At 36.3% G+C, this 18,303-nt stretch overlaps 1 protein-coding gene and 1 long non-coding RNA gene across 5 annotated transcripts; one reads left to right on the top strand and one right to left on the bottom strand.

Moving 5' to 3' along the window:
• The first annotated feature begins 3,849 nt into the window (after positions 1 to 3,849).
• LOC145214821 (uncharacterized) lies at positions 3,850 to 6,986 on the top strand. Of its 2 annotated transcripts, none has more exons than XR_013857134.1 (3): positions 3,850 to 4,666; positions 4,778 to 6,167; positions 6,514 to 6,986. It is a non-coding gene; the product is annotated as an uncharacterized LOC145214821 (long non-coding RNA). The 2 variants fall into 2 exon arrangements; XR_013857135.1 differs by having other exon boundaries at positions 4,778 to 6,188.
• Positions 6,987 to 7,139: 153 nt separating this feature from the next.
• Positions 7,140 to 16,986, bottom strand: LOC145214818 (TIMELESS-interacting protein-like). 3 transcript variants are annotated; one of them, XM_080083423.1, is made up of 9 exons: positions 16,851 to 16,986; positions 14,795 to 14,877; positions 13,372 to 13,474; positions 9,566 to 9,641; positions 9,263 to 9,386; positions 8,441 to 8,513; positions 8,240 to 8,319; positions 7,675 to 8,164; positions 7,140 to 7,556 (listed from the first exon to the last, which is right to left on the bottom strand). In XM_080083423.1, the coding sequence occupies exons 2-6, from the start codon at positions 14,868 to 14,870 to the stop codon at positions 8,470 to 8,472; spliced, it is 423 nt and encodes a 140-aa protein (XP_079939549.1). In that variant the 5' UTR covers positions 14,871 to 14,877; positions 16,851 to 16,986; the 3' UTR covers positions 7,140 to 7,556; positions 7,675 to 8,164; positions 8,240 to 8,319; positions 8,441 to 8,469. The 3 variants fall into 3 exon arrangements, with proteins under 3 accessions (XP_079939549.1, XP_079939548.1, XP_079939550.1); XM_080083422.1 differs by lacking the exon at positions 16,851 to 16,986 and having other exon boundaries at positions 7,675 to 7,763; positions 7,910 to 8,164; positions 14,795 to 15,028; XM_080083424.1 differs by lacking the exon at positions 16,851 to 16,986 and having other exon boundaries at positions 7,140 to 7,377; positions 14,795 to 15,028.
• Between the last annotated feature and the right edge of the window lie 1,317 nt (positions 16,987 to 18,303).

Raw genomic sequence — 18,303 nt, 5'->3', positions numbered from 1 at the left:
TTATAATTTGATTAGTGTAACGACCGCTAGGTGCGCAGCCTGGCCCTGCGCCGTTCGTCACACTAGATAACCCTTTTTGTAAAACGCGCCCGTCCTACAGCCTGTCCTCCAAGACGACCCACTCTTGCATTTGCAACGAATGTTCTTTTTTGGCGATAAAAGGCAACGCTGACGAATAAACCAAGACGACAACGTCAATAGCAACGGCAACGGTTTTTCTGTAACCACAAATAATTCACATAAGCCATACGTATACATTATGACGTCATAGCGACCATCACAAAATAAGCAGTTTCAACAGTACACACAGGTTTCAAATTAAATCTACATCAATCGGTCATATTTTACATTAGATTACTTCCAAATTACTTGTAATAAGTCCAGTTACGGTTAGAATACACATTAACACAAGTTAAACACAAATCAATAAGAACATAAAACATACCAACTGTTGGGTAACCAGGGCTTTACTAGCACGCGGCTAGAGGTTCCACAACTGACAATTCAGCATTTTTGCTATTGCTCTTAACATTTACAGTTTCACTGTAAACAAAATAGTCACAAGAAATTAGGATAAATTCACTTAAATTGACTGCAATCCTAGCAACTAACGCAGCTCACAAAAACGTGGCGTTCAAGCACATGCTCTGTCGCGGATGAATATTTCAATACGTCACGAATAAACGAGAACTTAAATCAGCCAAGCGGAACAATTAATTCTCGCTGTAACAATTAGCGTACTGTGACGTCACACACACATTGGTTTTAGTTGAAGCACGACGTCACGTCATATCTTGTCGTATTTTACAGACTTTTACAACACTTCAGGTATTGAATACTTGGTCTTGTTTCTTGGTTTTTGAAACGCCATTATGACGATACTATGCTTTGCTTTGAAAATAATAAGTTTTTTAGTGAAAATACCATTATTTGGACATCTGCTACTCGAAAATGAGACACCAGGCCATTTCAAATACATTTGAGTGAGACCCTCGCGTACCAACAAACAGAGTAACTCGTTTCACTAATCTTAGTTGTGTTAAAAATGAAATAAATTTCTAATTAGTTGTTTGGGTTTGGGTTGTAAATGTTGGCAAACAACGGATTGCAGCCAAAAATTTTACACAAAATAAGAAATTGTTTAAATTGTAAAGGGCGTTTAAAATAACATATTATATGTTTGCAAAGCTTATTCAGATGGGGAACCATAGCATTCGCCAACTTTGCCACGTCCGTTTATTTAAACTCAGTTACGTAACGAATCTCAAGCATTTGAAGCAGCGTTTTCCATATCGTAGGTTTGAAAGTCTACCGGCCAATTTAATTGTTACTGAACTAAGGATAAAAATGGATGTGGAGGCATGAATAAGCTTTCAGTGAAGTCTCGCCACGTCGCTTTGCAACAATAAGGCTGGTGGGTTGGGGTAGAAAGCCACTGAGGCGTGACGGGTAACCAACGTAGGGATTTAAGTATCGTCTCACAACGACAGAAACGCGATTATTCACATTGCGCATGTGTTTGTATCAACCTGTGCTTTTTCGCGAAGCACTTCTAACGCAGTTGTCACGTAACTATTTTTCTTGAAAACCTTCTGCCATAAAATTTGCCGTTTTTAAAATATTGTAATTTTAAATTTATAATGTTCCACGATTCTAAAAACCCTCGTTTCTTGTATTAAGTTTCTTTTGCAATCGCAGAATTTTAAATTACTGGTTGAGCACAAATTAAAGATTGTAAAATATGCCTGGCAACAACACCACATGTATTTTAAAATACTTTTATCCATGAAAATTTCGACATTTGGTCGCTATTAATGAGTTACATCCACTTCAAAAGCATCATCCCTCCACTACTAATTGGTAGTTTAAGTTATTTATAGCACATTGGTTTAGTGGACCAATCCAAATCTTACGGAGCACAAACTGTTGCTTAACAAATAGTAACTGTTTTTCATCAGATATAAATATTTCACTGACATCGTCACATTTATCAACTCCACCCCTTCATTGGACTTTTTATACATTCGTTTGTGTGGTCACCAACACTAGCCCAAACAAAAGACGTGAGAGGTCAAGCTAGTGAGAGGACAAGCTATTTTAAAAGTTTTACGGCTTGTCACGGAGTCCTTTCGTAATATACATTTTGGAAATAACATAAAACACTTTAAGGTCTACTCTGTTTCTACTGGGCAAGGGCAGTCGCCTGAATAAAGGTTAGACCGACAACACGGCTCATATGAATGAATGCGACTAATTTATAGCAGCTGAAAATAGAAATGGTGTTTTCGCTTATAAGCGACTCAATATCTGTTATACTTTTTAAAGTAAAGAAGTCATCACACCAATAAACAGAACAATACGTTTAAGCAATCTTGGATGCAATAGTAGCCTAATACACTAAAGTCTAAACTGGTCATCTGCGTTTGTGTGCGGTAATATTGCCAAACACATGATTGCAGCCAAACATTTTGCACAAATTACGAAATTGTTCAAATTGCAAGACGCGTTTAAAGAACAGGTTATATAGTTCCCATCTTATTTTAGAATGAGAACCGCACCATTCACCAACTTTGCCACGTTCCTCTATTTAAACTCTGCTTCGTAACGTATCTCAAGCATATTAAGCAGCCTTTCCGATATTTTTGGGCAACGTGTAAGTAGAAGATAAAAGTCTACCGGCAAATTTAGTTGGTTCAGAACTAAGGGTAAAAAATAGGTGTGGAGGCAAAAATAAGCTTTCGGTCAAGTCACCTTGCGTCACTTCGCAACACAAAAGGTGGTGCTTGAGGCCGAACGGCATTGAGGCGTGACGGGTAACCAACGTAGAATTTCAAGTATCGTTTTACAACGATAGAAATGCGATTATTCACATTGCACAAGTGTTTGCATCAACCTGAGCGATTCGTATGTTTGTGTGTATGCTGTGTGCTGGCTGCTGCAAACACAATTCAAAAACTCTTGTCAATCGGTGATTTTTATACTCTAAATTCATTTGCTTTTCTGATTATAATCCGATTCCAAAAACGCAAAAATACGAAATCCGTCCCATCAGTGCAACTGCGTGACTTTGCCCGTTCCCTCATGGGATGTTTGCAATGGAAAGTCGCAAAAGACCAAAAGTAATAAACCAGAGTGAAACTGGTCAACAATCGCTATTGCTCCAAAAGTAAAAACGATACGATACTGAAATTTTAACACAACATTCTACGCTTTACAGCTTTTCAGCGCACAAACTTTTGAAAAAAAATTAATACGCGTATTTTGAATAAATGTATATCGATACGAACGTCATAACGCCAGGGGTACTCTATGAAATGTCTTATAGAGTTTTCTCCTAAACACAAGCTTTAAAATAAGCCATAAGCCCCAACAAAATGTTGTAGCAAATGGGAGTGTCGACATGTTAATAACAATAAACAATATTTATCCCCAACAATCTTTGATGTGCGCTCGACTTAAAATTTAACGCAGCTCTTGGAAATTTACAAATGTTATTCTCTACATTCATACCTTTAAAATGAGCCATCATTAGAGCTTCTTGCAAGGTTGTTTACTTGCCCCTTGGCTCCTCGTTTACTGCGTGATGCGATTCCTGGCGAGCGCGGCGCTATTATTCCCTATCACCATGCTCCGAGGTGGTCAAATTTCCTTTATCATGGCTCGAGCGTAATCGTAAGGACAGTGATAGATATTTGCTGAGCAAACAAAAGACATTCACTTCTCTTTGAGAACTATTGTCTTGCGGAACGAATTCTCGCCAATCAAACCTTTGTTTGTAAAACGACTTTTTGTTTATTGAAACAATTGACAAAGAATCTTTAAAGAACAATGTACATGTCTAGCGGTTTCTGCAATGAAAGCATCTTTTGGATCGTAGATGCCGTGTGTTGATAACCGCAATAGCGTCTGTGGAAAGCAGGTTGAATGAAACATTTCCGAACCACGGTCGCCGAAAAGCGTGTTGTTTGTGTCAGACAACAACGCAAGGAATCTGGTCAGCATTTGTAAAGTACGTAAAACCTTCGCCTCAGTTGTTTTGAAGCGATAAGCATTCCCGGAGGAACCATTGGTCATGGTATTGTTGAACTGCAAAATCGGGCTCCCGTTATTCGGGTCGATATTGTGGTTTTGACCCTTGAACCAAACAAAGTACTGCGAAGTCCCGGTAAAATCAGCACAAAGGCCGGGGGACCGATTCGGATATTGTTCGCCTGGTTGAGAAGACCAAATTCCTGTAAAGTAGGAATATTTGTAACATTTTTAGTTAAGATGCCAAACACTTTTTGATGCGTAGCAGGGTTTATTTTGCAATGACACAATTTGGTTTATGGCAGGCGTTTAGCTGTGGGATACTGCCACTTCATTGGTACCGCAAAGATTACTTCATTGGAGAAATAAACTGGGCGATTCAAAAAGTTTCGGGCCGAAAAGAGGTCGACTTTATTGTCTTAATTGTTCCCAATTGTGGTGGTCTGTGGTACAATCACATCCATCTGTGGTACGATCAAGATTTGTATTTTTCCTAAATCAACTTGAGGAGTGGATTCGCCCAACGGTACCAAGTCACAGCGTTGGTGCGACACCGGACAAACGTTTCAGTTTTGCCGAGGAATTTTGACCTTTGTCCGGCAGCGCAGCCAAAGAAACGCTCTTCCCCTTTTATCAGGTATATTAAAACATATAGCCATGTCGCCTGCTGTTGTTAATGATTCTAAATTTTGTGAGTCGATTTTTGTTTCACTGTGGTACCAACGTAAAACACCTTTTTTCTTAATAGGCGACCAAACCGATTTCGAATCAGCGAAGAGGCAGACTCAAGAGATGGCGGCTGAGAAGAAGCAGGCTCATGACATGGCTTGTTTTAAAGCTTGTGTTTAAGACAAAACTCTGCAAGGCATTTTATGGAGTACTCTTGACGTTATGACGTTCATATCGATAAATATTGATTTCTAATTACGCGTATTAATAACTGAAATTCTAATTTAAAGTTTGTGCGCTGAAAAGCTTTCAAAGCGTAGAATATTGTGTCAACATTTCAGTATCGTATCTTTTTTACGTTTAGAGTAATAGCGATTGTTGACCAGTTTCACTCTGGTATAAAATATATTTGCTTTTGCAGAACCAGAAATACATTAAAAAGCAATCAGAAAAAAATCAAGCAATAACTTGTTTACAGTAAATACGAATTTCACTATTGCAGCTACAAGCCATCGCATTTATTGAATTGCTAATTCTTCAATCATTGAATTGTGATGTCACAATATGCACTGTGTGAATGTGATATCATACTTAAAATGCACACAAAGTACTTGCAAATTTCAGAAAATCGCGGACATTTGCCAGCTTAATCAAATTCACTCATTTTATTTTTTTAACAGGTATTTTCTCCACTTGGTTTGTTAAGCTATGTTGTTTAGTCTAGTTATGTGGCTTGTTTTAGACATGATTCATAAAAGAAAATGTAAAAGGTTTATTTCCAGGATGTTACAACATGACGTAGTGCAAAAATATTATGCCAGTGTATAATTGCTTTGATTTTTAGTTGATGCTGTCTGTATTTTATTTCAATCCCTTTGCTGCTGTTTACATACTTTCAAGTTTCTGCACGAGCAAAGAAAATTTTAATTGTTCTCATATTAATATTTAAGTTCTTACTTTGCTGATATTCATGTACTAGGTTGTTTCTTATAGATGCCACGGCTCATATTTTTGTCATTTCAAGTTTGAGTTTGCTATGACCTTAAATTTAGCAAACATAATTAGTTATTGTGACAATTGTGTGTCATTAAAGTTTTATCAATGCCCTTTCTGTTTATCTCTTGTTTATATTACATCTTTTACCTTTCAATTTTAATTCTTATTGTGTGCATGGAACTACTTAAACAGTTCACTTGGTGGAGCGTTAAATGTTTACTTAGCAACTTGAATTGTGATGTCATTTCCCTTACAGTCTTATCTTCCTATACCAACTAGTGGGAGGAATCACTGCAGGGAGACGTCACTTGCTGCTCACTGAGGAATGTGATGAATTCATCAAAGGCAGATTTTGCAGCCGGACAACAAATGAGAAATCCTCAGCCGAGAGCAAAAATGAATTAACAGCGCCCACTGGCAGATTTGTTTATGCGGATCGACGTGCCACTGACGCTGGGAAATACCACTGACTTGTAAGTTCGCAACCCACGAAAGTACGTAACATTGAGCGATTCGAAAGAATGGTAAATGTCGGGCGTATCAAAGTGTGTATTTTGCAAAATATTGCATGTTAACAAATATCTCGTACGACCAACCTGAACCGTCGTAATGTATCAAGTTACAATTATTGAAAGTTTATATTAAAATTTTCTCGGAATGACGTCCATGAGTGTAAAAAAATCCCCCTTTGAACAACATACCCCGCATCACTCCCCCAAGCGGACAGTTGTTCCCGGTTAAAACGTGCGATGACTTGAAAACTCATCAGCGTTATGGTTCATAGATATGACGTTACGAAGTTTTTATTTTTCTCTTTAGTATCAAGCCGCACGACAGACGTCTTACAACGACAACTAGGACCAGTGCTTAATTATTCCAGTGCAAATCTGACCACGAGACCACAAAGAATTTTCGTCAACACGACAATCAACTCAGTGGTCGCTGACATTCTGTCTCGGCGCCCGTAAACAATGCGTCACATAATTAGGCTAACTCGTTTGCCTCGTCAGCGACAAAAATGAAGCGCGCTCCCGAATTATTCAAAACTGTTTGTCCACGTTCCAGCATTGCCGAACGTTTTCATTTAACAACATCAGTCGGCGGACGCAATGTGTAGACTTTATACGGCCGACCTGCAAGGCTGAGTCTCATAAAGGGGTTTGTCACGTCGAATTTCTCAAGGTTTTTACAATTTTTTGTACAAACTAACCAAAATAACACGGTGGCTGCCACCGTACTTAAAAAACGCAAGGTGCCGCGCCACCCCGTCACCGCATATGGGTTTAGTAGGTTTAAATAGGACAATGTATGAAACTTCGTTGCTTTGAGTTGTCTTTTTCGTAGCCAAGACAGAAATAACAACGTCGGTATCAACAAGGAAGCATAAACAATGATAAATTGTACGCATAAAACCTGTAACTGCACGCAATATCAAAACGACAACATTAAAACTTAAAACCTTTTAATGACAACCACAGTAGGTGGCGACACCGGTGAGGAAGAACACAGCATAAAACGTTTTTCGTGTCCAATAAAACTGCAGGCAAGGTAAAATCGACTGTCAATGGTTTATTACTGTTTTAATCCACCAAGCAAAGTTGGTTTTAAAAATTTACACGAAAGTTTTGGACTTGTTCAATTGCGCATTTTCCCAAGCTGCTTTTCATGGTTCTGTCTGTTTGCCTAAAAATGATTTGGGCAGAAAAAAGTCACTTTCATGTCTTCTATATTGGCCTAGTGAAAGTAATCATATCCTATACACAGAATAAAACAAACATGAAATTACAAAGAAGTGCCAGATTGTTCCAAAAATTTTCTGCTGTTTGTGCATGGACTGCAATTGCTTCCAATAAAAATCCTTTCTGGTTTGTAATTTTAAAGAAATTAGAATCAGTTGGGCATAAAATTTTTTGAACTAGGTTAGCTCCCTGAGCATAAAATTTTACACACATTTTACTAGTACTGAGTTGTAATTTTTACCTGTGGTTCTCAGATTGGTACTGGCAATGCAAAATCATGTAAAAATATATCGAAAGTTTGACATTATGTGAGTGGTTGTCTGAAGGAATCTGCAAATTTCACCAAATTATAACTTTTGAGGTGTGTGCAATTAATCGTTACAAAAGGTAAATTAAACAATGTAAATCGCTTTGTACTAAAACAACAAATTACAGCAAACCAACAAAAATTGAGCATCAATAGTATTTGCTACTACCTCCTGTGATAGTCATTGCTTTGAATACATGGATTGCCAACATTTTCAAAAATCCCACGACCGCTGTACTGTACATCTAATTTGATGCAAACCAAAAACGTCCAATCCATATGCAGAGTTCAGTACATACCGGAATTGCACCAGTAGTTTTTCCTCCTTTATTGAACATCAATCAGAGTCTTTAATATTTGGTACAGGATCAGGAAACATGTTAGTTCCTTCTTCAAAATCTAATACTGGTATTTCACTGTCCATCTGTAATAACAGGTTACACTTCAAAGCATTATTTTAATCACATAAGCAAATCATAACCTGTGACAAACAATTTACCTTCAGTTACAATAGTGCTCTGCATGTTTCTTCTTTAAAGTCTAATAGTGGTATTTCACTGTCAATTGGTGTGTGACCATCTGTAATAACAGGTTACACTTCAAAGCAAATTATTTTGATTACACAAGCAGATTATAAAAGATAACATGGATGTAATATATATCACTCTTCAAATTAGCCAACCTGTAACAAACAATTTACCTTCAGTTAGAATAGTGCTTTGCATGTTGTCATCCATTATGGGCATGCCCATGCGAATTCTTTTCATGCAAGTCTGTAGAGAATAAGTCCATGTATTATAGTAAGCACTATGCATTACGAGCATCTAGCCCAGGGGTTTCAAACTCAAACTGCTTTGAGGGCCAAAAACAAACTTTAAAGTAAGCCGAGGGCCGCACTATTGAAACATTTGTTACAGAGTAATATCAACAATCATAGTGCGTTATTAAAAAGGGAAATGTTCATTAATGCCATTAGCTTTGTTAAAAAACAATGTTGTAATAAATAACAAACAAATATACAGTGCAACAAAGTAAAACAGCCAACTGTGCTTTATTGCTTTGTGTGAAAACAATGGCATACAGTGACACAACAATGTTAAAAATATGACGCAACAATTGCAATTGCTGATTTCAAAGATGTGGTATTTCAATCATGCCATTTAAACGTTGCATATACCACTACTAGAGAATGACTGTATTGTGCAAACTCTCCGGTTTGACAGGGTATTCCGCTTGAGTAAAACACATAACTTCTAAAAGTTGCTTCGCGGGCCGCACAAATACCTTTGGAGTGCTACATGCGGCCTGCGTGTTTGAGACCCCTGATCTAGCCTGTTTAAATTTTTCTTTGGTTCCGTATGCAGTGATAAAACAATAATTTGGTAATTTTTTAACAACATGTTTTGTTATGTATCTTTCAAAAGGGAATATTGAAACAGAAACCTTCATTAACAAATTAGGTAACTAACAACACAGAAAGTTTGACTCTAAATGGTTTAAGTTTGCCTTCATTTGTTATTACCTGAATCTCTTTTTTTGTGACCAAGCGCTTCATTCTTTTGCAGACAATCGTCAAACATAAATTTTGGAAACAGTCGATGTGCCCAATGTTCCAACTTTGACATCATGAGATCCAAATCTTCAGCCTTGTGTGATATTACCAGAAAAAATATAACACTCAAAGAAAATGTTTTTTTAACATTAAAAAGGAAAAACAAAACACTGACACTTGTGGTAACAACCAGTTTCAATAATCTAGGTATAACCAAGTACAAATTTTTATGATTATTAAATTTACCACAAATATTTTGCACTTAGAATGTACCTCATTTCCTTTGCCTTTAAATGTCACACTTTCAAAGTGTTTCTGTAGTGCTGGCAACCCTCTTGCACCCAATAATCTGCAAGTTATGAAACATACATATTATTTCTTTAAATCATGGCAGTTTTTGCAGTCGGCATTTCAGGACAAAATTTACCAGGGCCAGTGTTGGAATTCAGCCAGTTCGCACCTCTTCTGTAGAATGGTCTCACGAAATTTCATGAGATCAGCAAACCGGTTGGCATTACTGGTTACTGTTAATGGACTTTTGGTGATAGAACCGGCTGCTAAAAAAATTGAATTCCACCACTAACCATGGCTGTAGTTTGGATTTGAATAAAATTTGGACAGTTTGTAGAATATGCCATTTCACCATGTAACCTTAACACTTACTCCATGACATGTTCTATTTTCACAGTTAAACTAAAAAAAAGACTGACTATAAGAAGTTCCTTAACACCAGCACACTTATACTCTGATCGGCGAAAAGCCTTTTGTTTTACATTTATTTACTCATCTACCTAATGCAAAAAGAATGAAAACAATGAAAATGGATTATTTAAAGACTAAGCAAATATAAATTACATCAATAACGACTATAAACAGTTGAGCCAATATTGAAAACATTAGAGTGAAACAGTGTAATTTCTGTTTCACTTGACCAGCGCGATTTCCTAATGTGTTCGAACAAGGGGGTACTTTTAAAGCTTGCATAACAATGATTGTTGTCCAAGATGTTAATTTGCCATGACCATTTCCCACAGATAAGACAATAGTTATTGTACCGAGTGGGTGACTAGGGATGGGCCAAATCTGCAATTGTTCTGTTTGGTGGAGCACCGAGTATCTCTCCTTAGTGTTCGGCACAATGTGACGTCCCAAACATTTACATTTCCACGCTAGTTTTGTAGCTTTACAACGCCCCTGGCCCTTACACCAGCAGCGGTGTATTAAAATCTACAGGCCTTTATTTGCACACAATAGGCGTACAAAAAGTCTGACGCTTATGGTTATTAGGCCATTAATTCCATTTTTTAGTACAACAAATACTGTTAAGAGCAGTTTAAAAATCAAAATATTTAGCAAAAGAGTTTTATTTATGTCACCGCCGTCTGTATATATATTTTATTAAACATGTTTACGGCTGCACAAACTCGTCTCTGCGGCGGCATGCGGCGGCAGGATGTGTACCCCTGCCTTAGATCTCCCAGCGTTTTGATATTTGACAAATAGAAATGCCATTTTTAGCGACTATAGACCCTAAGTTGACAAAACGAGTATTTGTATTGTACTTGAAAAATACCTTCGTCGAACCCCTGATTCGGCATTCGATCGAACCCCGGTTAAGAACCACTGATCTAGTGCATATGAAAAACAGTCAGTTTTGTTTTTAGTTAACCTTTAGAAAACTTGATTCATATGTTAGCAGGGCTTGAACATGCAAACTTTATGATCGGGTCAGTTTGTGCAGCCGCTCGGCTGAGCACCGAGCATTAAAAAAAAACGATGCTCGGTACCGAGTACTCGGGTTCTGGCTCGGCTCGGTCCATCCCTAAGGGTGACCCGATATAATTTGACGCAGTCAAGCAGTATATATATGGATATATAGTCAAGTGGGGTAAAAAAAAAACACTTTTTTGAAACTTTGTTGCCAAACTTTTATTTTAAGCAACAAAAGGTCAGTTTTTCGTCCCAACAAAGCTGATAGGACTACTTTTATAGTTATGTGACAAGTTTTTGATTTTACTAAAAAACAAAAAAAAATATTTGACAAAAACTGTTGTTCTTTTTTAACCCGAAAAAGGTACAAAAAAAACAATGTCGGGGTAAAAAAAAACAAGTGGACATTAGGATCATTTAAAAAAAAATTAAGTGGCAGTTGGAACTTCAATTCAATTATATGAACTTAATCAACCATCTTAAAGTCAAACATAAGACAGAAATTTCTTTAACAACTCTGTTACAATCAATAAGCCAAAAAAACACAAGCCACATAAAATTCTTTGTTTTTGAAATTTTACAAACCAAACTTTACAGCAGTTAGTAAACTGTTTGTAAATTAATAAAACGCTTTCAAATTGGTGCTAAGACTTTCCATGGCTTTGTACCTTTATTGCACTGCATTTATTGCCTTTGATTTGGTCTTTTTTGTCATTTACCAGTCTTTTGTTGGCATGCAACTAGGTTTAAATAGAGCTCACCCACTTGCTGACTGGTCATGTAACCTAAAACCTTATTGAAATAAAGTTTAATTTTCTACCCCAAACTGCTTGAATTACCACATAATGATTTGATAACCTCTTTTTTTCTTACTTATGTGGCATTTTTCTTTAGGCCTGGATCCCAATTTGTACTTTTAGCCATGCAGTTATACTTTTTGGTAAAAAAATCTCTAAAACTGGGCCCCCAAAGCAATTTTATACAACTTTGGTTTAAGTACATGTTTTATAGGCTTTCTTTTTTATTTTCTAAACTTCCAGGTGACAAATAAAAATGTTTGGGCAAAAAAAATTTGGGGGTGCAAAAAATACATAGTTTTTTATTACCCCATTCCTATAGAACCGTTTGGGGTAAAAACGAACAACAAGATATCTGAAAAAAATTAGAAGCTAGCCAAGTACAGTCTTTTTTGTTTAATAGGTCATAGTTATGACACAACACAGAACAAAGGTCATTGACACCAAACTTGTACTAACAAATCTGCAGGAAAGTTTCTAAAGGTTGTTGAAGACTTTTTAACATACGAATTTTACTACTGTTGTTTCAACCTGCAGAACATTGCCTACAAACAAAATCTGAGAATGGTTTATGGCTTATTTTATTGGTAGAGAATAAATATATCCTATGAAAAAGAAACCATTTAAAAAAAATTTTTGGTTTAGCTGTGAAGGTATTGTTTTTTTTACCCCAACTTCAGCAAAAAATTTTTTACCCCATTTGACTACCGTAATTTTCCGTGTATAATGCGCAAAATTTAATTAATTTATTGTCCTAAAATCTAGGGTGCGCATTATGCATGGGTACAACAATTTTTGAAGAAAATCTGCCTCGAAATAAAACTTGAAATCAGACCTTTCTTCTTGTTTGTTGTCAATCGCGCATCACATTTAGCCATCCTGCCCAACACACTTAGTCAGTAAAATTCATAATTGACGACACATCGTTTGATGCGATGGTGCAATCCTTGATGGTGTGTTATTGTCAAATACTGCACACTGCCCATTTAGCGACAACGTAAATGGGGTGATATCATTGCCGATATGCAACGGATCGAACTAAAATTTTGTATATAAGTTTGAATTTAATTATTCTGATTTTTAGGTATTTTAATCTAATACATATTAAACTTCATTTGTGTTTTAAAAATAAAAATGTTCTCTGCAAGTATTAAGATCGGTTCCGCTTGAACGCGACCAGTAAGATCTCGTTTGCTGTCACGATGTACCCTACACAAATCCTAAACATTTTTCGCTATCGAGTTTGCGAGCGCATGCGCAGTGATACTGACCGGCAGAATAACATCCGGTTGTTTCAAAAGATGATCTTTTTTCTGAAATAATTTTACGTTTACGGATTTAAGAGTAAAAATTTGGGTGCGTATTATACATGGGTACAGGCTTTTTTCCAGCATCGACATGCCATTTTTAGGGTGCGTATTATGCACGGGGGCGCACTATACTTGGAAAATTACGGTATATAATAATAGATTTAGCACGCACAGAAACTGTGCACCGATCAAGGTAACTGGATCATGCAATAGCAATATGTGCTAAGCTACCCTTCTAGTTTGTTTAGAGTAAACTTATCACCTTCTGGCATCCAATTTCGGGCCTCGATTAATAGTTCGCTTCCTTTTAGATGTTGTGTTTGTATCATCCAACTCAGTTAACACAGGTGCATCATCCATATTGACTAAAAATCAAACAAATGTCAAAGAAGTGTAAATCATTTTGTTTACTTTTCACTTTTAATCTAATTTTTACTGATGCATTATTGCCATCATGTCCAAGAAATTTGTTTAATTTTAACCCTGCTTATGTCAAACTGAATTTCTGGTAATGGTATTAAATGATATTGATAAAAACTGGTGGTCGTTCATTAGTTCAACCACTTTAAAGTTACCAAGCCAGTGATTTGGATAAAAATATCTAAACAAAATATACTACACATTGAAATGAATTTATACTGGAAGGGTGACTTAGCACATTTTGCCATTGCATGGGGCTTCACAGTTTAACACAACAATCAGCTTCTTTCAATGACAAATTCTACAACCTTGCCAAATTTCAGCCAAACTGTTTAAAAAAGCACCTATTTTAGGGGGCTAATAGGGTAAATATTGGGGCTGCAGGGTTTGACACAATAATCGACACCTATAATTTGGATATTCTGCAACCTGTCCAAATTTTATTCAATTCTGGCAGTGTTTGAAAAAATCACTAGTTTAAGGGAGCTAGTGGGGTAACTGATGGGGTTCTATCCCTAAACATAAGTAGCATATGTCTGGTTGCCTTTGCAATGTCACAGAAACCTTTTGTTTGTGGTGGTCTGCAACAACGTTTTTCACTTTGGGGGCTAGCAGGGCAAATACGGGGGCTATATATTTAGTCAAACCCAAAGAATTAATAAAACACAAGTAGTACCACTCATTGTTACGCGATAGAGCCTTGGGACGCCATTTTTTGTCAACAGTGGGTATAGGGAAAAACACATAAATTGTCTGATTTTTACAAAGTGGTGGGCTTTAACGCAAAATTGATAGGCCAAATCGAATAAAACTTTTGGGTTCTAACGTTTTAGCGTTACAATGCACACTATGCAAATATATAAAGTTTACATAAAAAATAAGCAGCCAAATTTACATGAAAAAAGGCACTTTAGCTTGTAACATTGTGTTGAAATGTTAAAACCCGAAACTTTTTGTTGAATTTGGCAAAACAAATTCGCATTTAAGCTCTCCAGTTTGTAAAAATCACACAATTTATGCGTTATTTTACTATACCCTCAGTTTGGACACAAAATGGCTCCATAGGCTTTATTGCGTAACAATGGGTTGGACAACTTGTGTTTTATATAGACTTTGGTCTACCATTAGTGAAAATTTTATCCAAATCCATTAAACATTTCATGGCAAAAGAGGGTGGACAAACTGTCGGGCAGAAAGAAAAAAAATCAAGGAAAATCAACATGTGTGCCCTTCAGGAAAGCGGACTTTTAATGAACAAAGCTTACCTTGTTTTTCGTCATTGTGTGTTTCAGAATTTTTGTTTAATGCAGCTGCTTCATCAAAAAACAAGTCATCATCCATTTTATCGCTGCATACAGGACCGATAACAAATTTGGAAGTTATAGTATATACATTACTTTTTTTGCTATAATTAAGCTAATATTGATTACAAAAGCAGCATTTTTGTCTACCACTTTATACAGGATAGTAGCATTTACTGAAATAATCCCACTCAACTAGAAAAAAAAAAAAAAAGACTGTGTAAACATAAGGTCATGGAAGTTAAAATTAAAATGCATTAAAAACTAGAAGGGTGGCTTAGCACATTTTACCATAGCATATACACTATAATCTATTCTGCAAACTGTAATATATTCTCTATATTTATTTTTATTGGGTCCCATATTAGCCAACATTTTTTATAATCTTGATTTGTTTCTGCAGGCAGAAACTCATGGGTCCCCAAAACCGCAAAGTTGTAAACAGACAACCATAAGAAACGTTGCTATAAAGTCAAACACAGTAATTGGTAGTGTTACTTAAAAAAAGAAGTTATGTAAATTACAAACTGTCCAAATCTCATGCAATTGAGACATTGTTATAAGTTTGTGTGCCTAAATAGCATAAAACACTGACATCTCAAAACGGCATATTATACAAACTGTCAAAATGTATTGTTGATTAATTCACCCATTTTGGGGGGTTGGTAGGGTAAATATTAGGGCTGCAGGGTGAAACACAATATTCGACAGCTACAAATGCCAAATTCAAAAAACTATCAAAAATTCATCCAAATGGGACGTTTTATAAACAATAGGTGGCTTAAGCACTAAATATTGGGCTACATGGTGAAACACAGTAATCGATGCCCTAAAATAGCATAATGAAAAAACTGTCCAAATTGTATTCAAATCGGACATTGTTTAAAAAATCACCCATTTTAGGGGGCTAGTGGGGTAAATATTGGGGCTACAGGGTAAAACACAACAAACGATGACCTAAAATGGCACAATGAACAAACTGTCCAAATTTCATCCAATTCGGACATTGTTTAAAAAATCACCCATTTTAGGGGGCTAGTGGGGTAAATATTGGGGCTACAGGTTAAAACACAACAAACGATGCCCTAAAATGGCCCAATGAACAAACTGTCCGAATTTCATCTAATTCGGACATTGTTTAAAAAATCACCCATTTTAGGGGGCTAGTGGGGTAAATATTGGGGCTACAGGTTAAAACACAACAAACGATGCCCTAAAATGGCCCAATGAACAAACTGTCCGAATTTCATCCAATTCGGACATTGTTTAAAAAATCACCCATTTTAGGGGGCTAGTGGGGTAAATATTGGGGCTACAGGTTAAAACACAACAAACGATGCCCTAAAATGGCACAGTGAACAAACTGTCCAAATTTCATCCAATTCGGACATTGTTTAAAAAATCACCCATTTTAGGGGGCTAGTGGGGTAAATATTGGGGCTACAGGTTAAAACACAACAAACGATGCCCTAAAATGGCCCAATGAACAAACTGTCCAAATTTCATCCAATTCGGACATTGTTCAAAATTTACCCATTTTAGGGGGCTAGTGGGGTAAACACTGGGGCTATCGAGTCAAACAAAACAAATGGCACATCTACATAACCATATCTACCATCTGTGAAAGTTTCATCCAAATCCATCAAACATTTCAGGGCAAAATGGGGTGGACAAACTTCAGGGAAGAAAAAAAAAAAAAGAAAAAAAAAGAAAAAAAAAAAAAAGAAATCGAGTAAAATCAAGATGTGTCCCCTTCAAGGAAGGGGACCCATAATTACACTTCTGACAGTCTGCAAAAAAATGGCAATTTCTGATGAGATCTTGGGCATGCATTATCCTCCAGTGCAAGATCATTTTTACCAGGTTCAATACAATACAAGTGATAAGAAGGACCAGGGCTAGACAAAAAAAAAAAAAAAACTTCGTGCAGCTACCATACGCTGAAGCCTGGATGACCTTGCTGTTATATACCTAAAGCCGATTTGTTGGGCCAATAATATACGTTCCAACCAAAACTTACCAGAAATTTACTTCATAGTGACAATGACGTTGTTGTGCATCTAAAAAAATTTGGAACTTGGAAGTTCCCGCCGAAACAACACTATTTTACCTCTCACATAGAAATCAAATACAGCACCTTATTTGCACAAAGTAAATCAAAGGCTAAAGTAAATACTTTAAAAACGTTTGAAGACTTTGAAAGAAACAAGCACACAAGGTCGTTTAATTTCTAATGGCTAAAAGAGCATTTATGCTTTACTTTTATATTTGCTTTCAATGCCATAATGTGTCCTTTTTCTGCCATATGAGACATGCGATTGACGATAAAATTCTACCCGCAGCACACGGGTCTAACTAAATTCCCTGATATGTGTAAGAATAATCCTGACGTATGGCAAACATATTGTAACCTCACAAATGGACTGTTACCTCAAATGTTATCAAAACCTTTTTCAAAAAAATTTTTAAATGGTCGAAACAGTGGCAAGATTATGATATCTATTGTTGACAATTAACACGAATCGGGGTGAATCGGACTACCTTGGTAACGACGTTTACAGAAAAAACTTTCTTCATAAAATTGAAACGAATCAAGTTCTGCTGATTATTCATTTTTATTTAAAATCTTTTTTATCTGAAACATCATTTAAACTTTTCTCCCAATTCTGTTTATTAGCACAAGAATCGCGGTAAACAGCAAAAAATAGAAAAGCGAAGTTCGTGATGATAAAAAGTTTAAAGCTGGAATTTAGATTTCCAGGAATTCTTCAGTTCGCGACGAAATCATTCCATCAATTTATCCAAAGTAGACGGTGGAATATAAATAGTTGAATTCTGAAAACACAATAAAATCACTTTAACAAAGTTAAACAGAAATATTGGGCGAAAATTAATTATATAACCTACAGCTAGTCAAACCACCACAAACTTAGTTTAGTAACACTATGACGTAACTATGCTGTGACGTAATCCTGTTTACGTCACTATTATTTTTAACAGGTGACTCGATGCTTTACAGGTTGACTAAAAATCGGACAAATGAACTTACGGGAAGTCCGAGTCTTTCCAGTTCTTCGCGTAAAATGTGTTTCCCATCTTCAGAAATCCCGCAATACCTCAGCTTCAATTCCCCAACTTTGTTTAAAAAAACAGAAATTATTTTGACTTCCTCATCTCCGAACTCGTTCCAACTCAGATTAAGATGTTCCATCTGTGCAAGATTTCATGATTATTTGTTGAAAATTTATTAAATTAAAAAATCGTAAATAGTACAATGTCACGTGATGAGTGACGTCATTTTGTTTTTCTTTACGTAATTTACTTTCAGGTTTTGTAATATTAGTAAAATACCCTACCGGCGTTTCCAGTTTCTTTATTTCTCCGCATAAAACTTCCAAACCAGTCGCAGAAATTCCGCAATTCACTAGATACAATCCCCTAACTTTGTTTAAACAACCAGAAATTATTTTGAC

Source organism: Phallusia mammillata, chromosome 2 (assembly GCF_965637545.1).
Source record: "Phallusia mammillata chromosome 2, kaPhaMamm4.hap1.1, whole genome shotgun sequence".
NCBI classification, from domain to species: domain Eukaryota; kingdom Metazoa; phylum Chordata; class Ascidiacea; order Phlebobranchia; family Ascidiidae; genus Phallusia; species Phallusia mammillata.
This window is presented reverse-complemented; position numbering and strand designations above follow the sequence as displayed.